At 44.4% G+C, this 12,065-nt stretch overlaps 1 protein-coding gene across 1 annotated transcript in view; it reads left to right on the forward strand.

The window, feature by feature from the left end:
* The window catches only part of aqr (aquarius intron-binding spliceosomal factor), a 108,038-nt gene that overhangs the window by 46,631 nt on the left and 49,342 nt on the right, over positions 1-12,065 (forward strand). Inside the window, exons 26-27 of the mRNA XM_056295785.1 lie at positions 7,871-8,006; positions 10,423-10,632. Coding sequence (XP_056151760.1) covers positions 7,871-8,006; positions 10,423-10,632 — 346 coding nt within the window. The remainder of the gene's footprint in view (positions 1-7,870; positions 8,007-10,422; positions 10,633-12,065) is intronic.

Consider the following 12,065-nt stretch of genomic DNA (forward strand, 5'->3'; position numbering starts at 1 on the left):
ATTGAGCGTACAAAATGTGTCTTTGAGTTGTGAATGGATACCTTCACCTCCTCGAACAGATCAGGGTGCGCTCCCCCCACAGTCTTGCCCAGTGGGCCGTCCCACAACACCAGGTCTCCCACTCTCTTCATCCACTGCAGAGCAAGCCTACCCTCTTGGTGGCTGATTAAGAGTTCGATTTTCTCTGGCCTGACCAGTTCCTCTGTCTTGACCTCCGGGAAAACTTCTTGAGCTGCTCTGGGCTAACGACATGGTCTGCTTGTGCGATCTCATCCAGTCCATAACAGACGATCTGGTGGGGAATCCACTCATTCTCTGAAGTCCACATTCTGACTTTGAGCAAGTACCTTTTTGTCTGGACTCTTACATTCATTCCACCAACTCCATGCACGACCAGCATTACCTTCTCTCCTTTCAGTCGGAGTCTGTTGGCGGCTTGGTGGGTAATGTAATTAGTATCGGATGCAAGGTCCGTCAGGGTCCCGATAGTTTGTCCTTCATTGGTTGTGACCTCCATGATCATCATAAGCACTGGATGCTCTGTCAAATCCCTTTCTTCAAGGAGACCATCACCCTTTGCGCTCGCTCTCATTGACACTGTCGTCTTGTTGGTAAATGCCCTTATTACCCTTTCCGCTACTTCAGGGGAGACATCAGCTAGGACCTTCTCTTGTTCTTTTGAGAGTCTTCCTGCCTTTGTGTCTCTCTTTCCCCCTTCTTGCTCTTCCCTCTTTTTCTCATCACTTTTATGCCCTCCTTCCACGAAGCACAAGAGGTAGTGGTGGTCTGAGCCGTCTCTTTTCTGGCAGCACTTCTTCTTGCAGAGGAACCTGTTACTACATTCTCCATCCGCACCACGGGATGCCAAGCATCTCCTGCAGGCGCCATTCCTTTCGACGACGTCTTTCTTTTCGGCTAGGCTGAGCCCTTTGAACTTCTTGCAGAAGAAGATCCTGCCTCCGTGTTTCTCATCTCCACACACGCTGCACTCCTCTTTTGCCAAATTCCTTCCTGTGGCCCTTGTGAATGCCCTCCTTTCCGGTTTGCTCGATTTCTCAGGCTCTTCTGAGACTCTTAACTGCTCCAGCCTTTCGAAGACCACTTATTGCTCCTTTAGGAACTTTAAGAGAGCATTAAAGCAACCATCAGCGGTGACACCGTTCTCGGGTTCGGTTTCGAATTTGAGCCAGTCCATCTTCACACTGTCAGGTAGTTTCCATTGCCAGCGGATTCTTTATGGCATTTATGGCATCGGTATTTCCAAGATCTGTCAGATCGGTCAGGGCCTTCTCCACAGCTTGAATCAGATCAATTGTCTCTCTTGGTTGGTTTCCTTTCACCGCTGGAAACTTCTCCAACTCCCTGATTATCTGAATCGCGATGGTAGTCTTGTTCTCAAAGCGGTTCTCCAGGACGCTGAACATTTCTCCTGCAGTATCGTAGCTCGAAAGTCTGAGGTCTTTGGCGATTTTTTCTTCCACACTGTCTAGGAGCTGGAATCTTTTCACTTCCGGTGACTCTGACGGATCTCCCTGCCGCTGCAGACTTTCCCAGTCTCTTCGCCATCGGTGGAAGTCTCTCATGCAACCGTTGAACGTCGGTAGTCTTGCTGGTTGGAGGCGCGCTCTCGGTTTGGCTACTGCTTGTGCGCCTCCCGCTCCCAGGCTTGGCATACTGGCGCTATGTGCTTCCTCCCATGCTTTCTGCTGAGCCTTAGCTAGCTCAGCACGCTCTTCTTCGGCAGCTTCTGCCATTCTTTGTTGAGCTTCAGCAGCCTTTTTCTTCGCCTCCGCAGCCCTCTCCTCAGACTCGGCGCTAACTTCGGCAGCCTTTAGCCTGGCCTCGGCGGCTCTCTTCTCAGTCTCGGTGATCTCATCGGCCTCCTTTTTCCTGGCCCTGCCGAATTCTGCCAACCACCTGATCCAGAGCTCGTTTCTCTTGTCCTCCAGCACCCGAAGCCGCTTACTCATGGTGCGCGTAACACCTTCAGGGATCCACTCTTCCCAGACAGCCAGCAGATTTTCTGCCTTGGCGATGAGACCTTCCAAGAGTGCATTTTGCTCCTTACCGTTGTTGTAGGTTACTCCTTTCAGGCTAACTCCTTCAGCGCTTTCATAGCTTCTTTCTGCCCGTCCAATGGCAGATATTAGCTCGGTCTCCGCATATCTCGACCAAAGGCTGGACTTGAATGCCTGTCTCACCTCTTCAACTTTGAGCTCACACTCTCTGGTTACTCTCTCTATGTCAGCTTTGAGCTGCCCATCCAGTGCCTCCGCGTCATCGTTCGCTTCAGCTAGCAAGCCAGCCTCATAGTCATCATTTGCTGAAAGAACCTTTTTTGCATCATCAGAAAATGATTTCCACTCACCTTTCAGCTCATCTCGAACCATGGTTGTTGCCATTCTAAGGATGTAGTTGGCTCTTTTTGTGAACGCCGTCTTCACTTTGGCCCTCTCTTTCTTTAGTGATTCCATTTTTATTGATTGACCTTGGATTCTAAGCCCTGAGCGTACCTGTACCTCCTTTTCTAACTCAAAGTCTTCCGCCTTCTCTAGCTGCCTACACTAGCTCAGAATCATCTGCCCTGACTAGCTCAGCCTGACTAGTCTTCAGCGGCATTACCGGGCTCACCAGGGGTCCCCCCAGGGATACCGCCCAAAATAGAAAACAACACAAATACATAAAGTGGGGAAGGTCTCACCTTCCCCCGCCGGCTTGCTACCCAGGTACGCTCAAAACTAAGCTAAAGCTTATGTCATTAATTTAGACGGCTGCTAAATGTGATCACTGGCATCAGCAGGTAGCTGCTTAGTTAGTCAGCTCCTATTCGACTGGCTGGGCTAGCTTTCCTTGCTAGCTCACGTCAGCTTTTGTTATGTTAATTACGTTAGCTTTTGATGCTAGCTCACGTTAGCGTTCCCTTGCTGCTAGCTGAGCCCTTACTTTAGTTAGCTACACGGACCTGAGCTAGTATGCTAGCTACAAACAAGTACGTTGTTGAAAGGGAAAGTTCACCACCTGCTTGCTGACCCTAGCGGCCTTATGTGCGGGTTTATTACATTTACACCAACAACATGGATACCACAACCATTTCCCGGACCCCACTGGTCCACTTCGGTCCTTTTCTCTTCCAGGCGACGGTTCAGCAACTCCTCTGCCGTCGTGGTGGTTCGTAACTGTGCTGCTAACTCTCAAACAAGCCCCGCAGCTGAGGCGAGGATGAACAGGACGTCACTCAATGGTCGAAAATTTCTTTATTTTAACCAAAATACAAACATACATCATTCAAATACCCCTCAACTCAAAGTTAACACACGATATAACTCACTCACTCTCGCAATCACTCACCAGTCCGTTCTCTCGTCCAGTCATACTAAAGAATCCCCGCTCTGAAGCTGTATTAACTTCATTGACGTCACCCCCAGAATGTAAATCACCCAATCACAGCAGCTCATTATTATTACCAATACTCAGTTTCACTTATGTAACTAACAATTCAAACAATGTTACAATTTAACTACATGTAAACGAAATAACTTTCACAAGTTTGTACTTAAACTAAACTAAAATCTCTGACTAAACACAACTCAAACCCCACCACCCCATAGAAAGTAACACACTGGTTAGTAAGGACATATCCGATGGTCATGGAAGTGCAAACACTGAGTACTCCAGCAACAGACAGAAATAAAGGTGCACTTTTGTAGCTAGCAATTAAGATGCAGCTTCTTCAGATTCGCAAGTTACGAATTGAGAAGTCCTATTTGAAAATGTAACACATTTTGTAACTGAATGAGTATATAAATTCAAATCAGTAGATTTACCTGCCCAAAATAACACCTATGACTTTCAAATCAACTTTTATGCTTTAACAAAATAACTTTTAGACATGCAACTGACCTGTTTTGGTAAATTACACTATATGTCATGGATGGGCCGTTGGATTTGACATGCAACATGTGAGGAAACCCTTAGTATGGTCTTGAGAGTAGTACCTATGGCCTCACATTGTCTTCTGTTTTTTGGCTAGTAATGATGGGTATGGGAAGAAATGGTTTTAAATCCTCAGAACTTGATTCTGTTGTCCTACACACTAATGTGCACATACACAGAAAAGCACCATGTGATGCTGTTGTGCAACGCCCATCTGTTGTTATGACTGCCAGCTTATTATGGTTGGCGTTACAGTTCTTTTGGGGCAGCCCTAGAAGTTCCCAGCTCCCTCACCCATGACTTTGTGTATCTTCCACTTGGTGTGTGTGTGTATGTGAGACGCTTGGAGGGACAGTGACTCAGTTCTCAGTCCCTGCTGCTGAGACACGGATGGGAAGAGAGAGGGGCAAGATTGCACACTTTAGCCACTTAATGCAAACCTGAGAAGGAGAGTGAACATCCGCAGATACCTAAAACACTCAGTCACTTGGCTGCTTTTATATTTCACTCCACTCTCTGTTTCAGATGAATCAGCCGAAAGCTTTTTTCTTCTTCTTCTTCTTCTGCTGTAGCTAGCCAGTCTCTCCTCATATCAAAGAATTTGAATAAAAATAGCTTAACCTTGTTAAATATTAATTTAGTTTTTATGCTGCTTCTATTTTAAGTACCTTCAAGCCTACATTCTTAATTACCACCCTAACCATCTGTGGCACTGAGCAAATTGCACCCTATAGCTCTCAACCATGCTTGGAAGGGGGGTGGGGCTGGCTGTGCATGTCGTTCAGCTCTGCTATCCTGTGTACGAGTGTATGACGAGTATGAGTAGTAGGATATAGGAGATGAGGACTGTGTATGACAGCAGTCTGTTAAGCCCTTGAATTATGTAGTGACAGACAGACATAAAGGGAAGAAGAATCGTAGCTAGAAGCCTTGAGTAAGTTACCGCTCGCCTGGCTGCCTCCTAACAACATACAGACTCCACACTTCTTCCACCCCACTGACACCAGCGAGCGTAGAGAAGCTGGGGGTTTTAATTAACACTGTATACGGGATGAAATATAGAGGGCTGCACTCCTCCCAGTGCTTAACAAAGAGAAGGCTACAGTGCCATTAATTAGCAATACTTCCCAGCTTTTCACACTGTATATTCTGCTATTTTAATAAGCCTCAGGGTGTTAAACGAAATGTGTAAGGCACACAGAGCAAAGCTTTTCAAAAATCGAGACGTCAGTGTGAAGCTGAAAAATATGGGCAAAATATATCCGGGTCCATCATTTTACCTCTTTGTTTGTCCAATGCAGACCTTGTGGTATACCTTGTCTGTGTTTTTTTGTCACGGAAAAAAAAAAAACTAAGTGCATTGCTGCTTTTGTCATCCTGGAAAAACAGAAAAACAAGGTCACACTTTTCATTATGTTGTACCCCGGAGAAGCAGGCAGGACAGTGTGGTTGTGTTTGAGTCATCTGCTGACCCAACATTTTTGCTGAGGGTCTACAAATGGAGCTTATCTCAAGTATTACAGTGCGACTCCACCTACCGACTTAGTGATGTATGTATGTGACACGTATTGTAATCACGACAAATCACCTTAGTGTTTTAGCTGCACATTAGAATGCAAGATGGAGTAATATTTATAGATGTTCTAGAATGTAGCCATAGATCATAGTAAGGTGATGCCATATCACTTGTAGCCGCATGCTGATGTTTTCATGAGATAAAACCACTTTTCATTCATTTATCTATATGAGGAGCGGGCAATCTAGCCAAAATGTGTTATCACAGTATATGTACTTTTTTTTTTTGTGGATTTTTTTCCCTCTTTTTCTCCCCAATTGTATCCGGCCAATTACCCGACTCTTCCGAGCCATCCTGGTTGTTGCACCACCCCCTCTGCCGATCCGGGAAGGGCTGCAGACTACTACATGCCTCCTCCAATACATGTGGAGTTGCCAGTCGCTTCTTTTCACCTGACAGTTGAGAGTTTTGCCAGGGGGAAGTAGCGCGTGGGAGGATCACGCTATTCCCCCCAGTTCCCCCTCCCCCCCGAACAGGTGCCCCGACAGACTAGAGGAGGCGCTAGCGCAGCGACCAGGACACATACCCACATCTGGCTTCCTACCCACAGACACGGCCAGTTGTGTCTGTGGAGATGCCCGACCAAGCCGGAGGTAACTCGGGAATTTGAACTGGCGATCCCCATATTGGACAGTACATGTACTTTTATATCACAGTAATGGTATAAGTCACGATATAGTAAGTTTTCTAGAAATTCAGTTGGCTTTAGGTGATAGTAGATTAGTTGCTTGTATATCCACCAATAACAACAACTGTTGTGCGACACAGTTTGCAGAGCAAATTTCTCTGTTCAATGATGGATTCTCTAAACTCAAACCAAGTCCATGTGGAAGTGGCACCCCATCTCTTCTCTATTATCTTGTGTTGTTTTGGGGGGCATCCTGCACTGCATTTACAACTTTGCTCTCATCCATGTCTATCTCATATGGAAATCGCATAAAGCAGTTCTACCAAAATCACGTAAAGTCAATATTGCCATTAAGCAGTCCTCCCCACTGATTTGCAACCTATCAGCAGACATACTAAAGGAAAAAGCCAACGTGGTGGAAAAAGTAGAGCCAAATCTCTACCGGTGGACAAATATGTATACATGGATGGATAGATATGTAGATAGGTAGACAAATAGACAGACAGATTGATTGATTGATTGATTGATTATGTGAACTGAGAAACACCACCTTGAGTGAACTCAATATTATCATGTAGGACAATTTGGCATTCATCATGTGATTGTGTAGTTTAAATGACACCCACCCACCTCCTGCCCCCCTGTGAGTCAATGCATCACACACAGAAAGGCTGCAGGTTCTCCAGTAGTGTAGGAGAATTTCCCAAATTATGAATCTCAAAAATGTTTTACATCTTTCTTTTTTTTCCCCCCTGCTTTTTCTCCCCAATTGCACTTGGCCAACTACCCACTCATCCGAGCCCTCCTGGTCACTGCACCACTCCCTATGCCGATCCAGGGAGGGCTGCAGACTACCGCATGCCTCCTCCGATACATGTGGAGTCGCCAGCCGCTTCTTTTCACCTGACAGTGAGGAGCTTTGCCAGGGGGACGTAGCGCGTGGGAGGATTACGCTATTTCCACCAGTTCCCCCTCCCCCACCAAACAGGCACCCCGTCTGACCAGAGGAGGTGCTAGTGCAGCGACCAGGACACATACCCAAATCTGGCTTCCCACCCGCACACATGGCCAATTGTATCTGTAGGGAGGCCCGACCAAGCCGGGGGTAACACGGGGATTCGAACTATTAACAGGCAACGGATTAGACCGCCATGCCACCCGGACGCTGCGCCATCTCTTTTAAATGGTGTAATTTCATAAAGTGCTGAAATAAGGAGAATATAGCCTTTATGATGAAAATACCACTTCTTCAGATGTTCTAAATATGATGTGTTCTCAAGGTGTGCTGCCTTTCAAAAAAAAAAAAAATCAACCTCGTCATCCCAACTTGCATTCTGGTCCTCTTGTGTTTAAGATGTGCTGTTACTTTTCAGGTTTATTTATTGATTATTTAGGGCATTTATTTACTCAGTTGCAAACTTGATCACTAAAGTTATTGAAAACAGCATGAAAGGTTCTTTGGAAATCTTTCATTTAGCCTGCTGAATCTGCAGACACCTTGCTATAAGGCTTTCCATCAACACACTGCTCCAACAATGATGCTGTACATGCAGGGATCGCCTCCAGAGTGTTGTTTCTGCTCCTATGTACAGCAGGGTGAACCTAGGACTTGACTCTTATCCTTATTCCTTTGACTATATCCTGCAACCAGATAGTGACACATGACAGTCTGTAACTGTACCATGTATGATCGTTCACAGTGCAAGCTATGCCATACTGTCTGTGTTCTCCAGGTATGGCAGAGTAAACTATGTCCTAGCCAGGAGGCTGGAGCTGCTTAGAGAGGTGGGGAGACTACAGGAGAGCTTGGATGTCCCTGGAGATGTCTCCTACACATGCGAGACTGCAGGACACTTCCACCTCTACCAGGTAAGCTGGGGACAGTGGGAGAGAGTGGGATGGATACAGGGAGAGAGTGGGATGGATACAGCGAAAAAGAGATGGGGGAGATGGTATGATGCCCGTACTATACAGACTGCCATTCTTCTTGTTTCATTTTTTTGCATCACTCGACATTGCTGTTGGATCTTAAATAGTTGTCCCTTGGGTGGTTTTCCATCACACAAAAACATAAAGTATTGATCAAATAGAATCTGCAGTTTAACTGCAGTCAGATAATAATAATAATTATTATTATAATAATAATAACAATAATAATAAACTGTTTGTATAGATGATTATGTTTTCTAAATTATAAAAATCCCTCTTTACCCTTCAGCTGCATCTGTATTTTGTGTTTTGAAGGGACCAGTGAAATTTTCAATTCCTCGACTGCTCAGCCAGGACCATCAGCATCCTGCGATGTGAAACACATTAATAGTCCTGAAATTTGAAAGTGTTCGGACAGAGCTAACAAGCTATAAATTCAGAGGACTTCAGGAATTCAGGGGATATTTGGCAAATCGTGTCATAATGGATTTGTATACAGACTATCAAGTTCCCCTAACATAGATCCATGCCACTCACATCCAAACATTACTGAGGTTTCCTTTCCCAGGGGCTCACTTCTCATTTTGCAGAGGCAGCAAATACTGTGATATTATCCCTCCATTTATTCCTGTCACCTAATTATCACTGTGCTCTCGGGCTCCAGGAAAACATTGCTGCAGACAATTACTTACTTGTTTTCCCCATACATCATTAGAATGTACCCTCGAATAGACTGTCTGTAGTGAAGAAGAGCCATCTTCAGTGTTGCTGAACAGAAACTCTCTGAATCAGATTGTTAAATGGTCTAGTAGGCTGATTGGTGAGTCACAGCTTAACCCAGTATCCCTGTACACCAGACAATTACAGCGGATAACAAGCTCCATTTTAAATGACGACTCTCCCACCCTTTGCACAGTGAATTTCACCTTCTTCCTTCTGGACGGAGGCTTAAAGTCCCAAGGTGTAGTTCAAACAAAGCGGTATAAAAATAACTTTGTTCCAGTAGCCATCACTGTGATGAACAAGTTGTAGCAACATTGCACTTTTATAATGTTTGTCTATTGTCTGCATTGTTTGTCAAATGTATGTCAAGATGGATGCCTTGTCTTACTGCAAACCAATTCTACCTTCGGGTACAAATAAAGTAACCTGACCTGGGGCTTATATAAAAAGCCCACGGGTTTTAAACGAAAATGAGAGGCTGTCACTGCGGCAGTCCATCAGTATGGTGAGACTGGTGGAAAACACAGACAGTAGAAAGATGGTTTAAGTATGGTGCTGATCTAAGCTCCACTCAAAAATCATAAAATTATTTTATTGCCATGAGCATTACATGCGCTAGGAATTTAGCTTGGCATTGTTGGTACAGTTGCAAGTGCAAGAAAAATACTGTCTTAATAGAATGCAATAAGTACACACACATATACATACATTAATATAGAAGAGATTTAGAAAAAAATATAAGCAGTAAAAAAATAACAAAGTACAATTTTATATACAGAATCACAATATTTACGTGTGTGTGTGTGTGTGTGTGTGTGTGTGTGTGTGTGTGTGTGTGTGTGGGAGAGTGGCTGTCAGTGGGGGGCAGGGGGCCTGTTGATTAGTCCGGGGGGGATTAAATAGTGGCTAAGCTTCCTTTTTGTGTAGTCCATAGCAAATAGTTTTCAGATGCTGTGGTCAGATCTAGCCAAGATCTAGTGTCAGATTGTTGTCCAGTGCATTTCATTGTAACTCATATGTACCGAGCCAAAGATTCATCCTTATACGCATGCACTCGTTTTCCATTAATTTGATACTGCCTATAGAATATCAATGCACAGATGATTGAGATTGGTTTCGTTTTTATTTTAGCTACACAAATTGACTTGAACATGTAGACTCTTAGTTTACAAAGTGTAGACATATGTGTCCATAAATAAATGGATAACTCTTAGTTTAAACAAATAACTAACTCTTAGTTTAAATAAATGACTCTTAGTTTACAAATTGTAGGCATACGTGTCCATAAATCCTGTCAATGATTTTTGTGATTGGTAGGACTATACTGGGATAAATAATCTCTGGCTGTTAACCGTGCTTGTCCATTCAGGCAGATGGTAATATTTTGCAACACCAGCTAAGCTGAGGTCCCTTGCAGGCATATTTGTGTTTTCTTTTAAGGTGTTGTTTACAGTGGTATTTACAGAGTGAAGCTACCCTGCAGTATAAGTTGAAGCTGTTTGATGTGAAACAAAAATGCCTGTGTGTTTGCGTGCATGTGTGCACATTTAGAATGTCAATATGGAAGGCCTGCGAGTTGTTAACATCCACGGGTTGGGGGCGCTGGCATATCTTCTTTGTGTCCATGCCGCAGGTGATGTCTCGCTGGGAGGAGTACATGAGCAAGGTCAGACCCAAGCAGGGCAAGCAGGTGGAGGTGGAGGCTGTTGCCATACATTTCCCATTCCACAAGTACTTCTCCAATGCCCCTCAGCCCATATTCAAGGGCCGCTCATATGATGAGGACGTGGACATTGCAGAGGGCTGCTACCGCCACATCAAGAAGATTTTCACCCAGCTGGAGGTAAGCAGGTTGCCTTCACACACACACACACACACACACACACACTTATACACTCAGGTCAACTCAATTTTATTTGTATAGCCTAAGATCACAAATTACAAATTTGCTTCAGTGGGTTTTACAGCAACACAACATCCTTAGACCCTCTCATCGGATAAGGAACAACTCTCTAAAAAAAAAACTTTAACAGGGAGAGCGACAGAGGAGGTCTCTCTCTCCCAAGATGGACGATATTCAATGGATGTTGTGTTTACACAATTTACACAATACAACATTGAAAGAGGATAACAGAATTATAATGGACTTATAAAATTTATGAAGGATATGATGCGCAGGATGCCAAACAGTGTCCAGACGCCACCGGAACAGCCCAGGATCCAAGCCACGTGACCAGCATCACCATGTAAAAAAAAAAATGTATATATTTTAGGGCTGGGCAAGTTAACGCATTATTATCGCGTTAACGTCGAAAATTATTTTATCGCGGATTAACGCAGTTTTTTTTTTATTATTATTATTTTGAAAGTCTGTTGCTCACTGGCTCTGAATACACATACAGACAAACCATGGGTCACAGGAGAGGTGGGATGTTGATCAGTATTGGCTTGGGGTGGGCCAATGAGAGCATTTGGGGGGGGCCTAAGACTGCTGCAGTGCTCACATGAACCGGAACAGAAAAGAATTGGCGTGGAGAGAAAAAAATGGAGAAAGGTAACGAACTATTACATGGACATGTTCATTTTAAATCAATTCCAGATGGTGGAGTTGATAGAGCGAAAGTTATTTGTAACTACTGTAATGTTGAATTTTCCTATCACCGGAGTACTTCGAGTCTGAATTATCACCTAAATGCAAAACAGACCGTTGATGCCAGCAAATCACCCACCAAAGGGAGGCTTCGGCAGACTACGTTAGATACGTTTGGGAGAAGTATAGATAAAAAGAAGCAAGACAAGCTAACCGATGCCACAGCGAAGTGGATAGCTACAAACTGCAGGCCGGTTAGTATTGTGGAAGATGTCGGTCTGAGGAATATTCTTAGGATCGCAACGAATGATGGCATGTATGAGTCTCCTTCAAGACGCACCATCATGAGAAGAATACACGAGTTGTACGAAAGGGAGAGGACTACAAAAGCGACGGCGTTACAACGTGCACCAATTGTTGCTCTCACTGGAGACTATTGGACATCGCTGGGTAGCCATAATTACCTCGGAGTTACAGTGCATTATATTGATTAACAGTGGGAGCTGCATTCACATACTCTGACTGTAATGAAAATAGAAGACAGACATTTTGCTGAAACGTGTGCGGGACATTTTATTCATGTTGCACAGCAGTGGAACATTTCAAATAAAGTCAGCACACTTAGCACAGATAGTGCAAGAAATATGATCGCTGCTGCGAGACATCTGCCTTTTGAACACATTCCC

Source organism: Lampris incognitus, chromosome 16 (assembly GCF_029633865.1).
Source record: "Lampris incognitus isolate fLamInc1 chromosome 16, fLamInc1.hap2, whole genome shotgun sequence".
In the NCBI taxonomy this organism is placed as follows: Eukaryota; Metazoa; Chordata; class Actinopteri; order Lampriformes; family Lampridae; genus Lampris; species Lampris incognitus.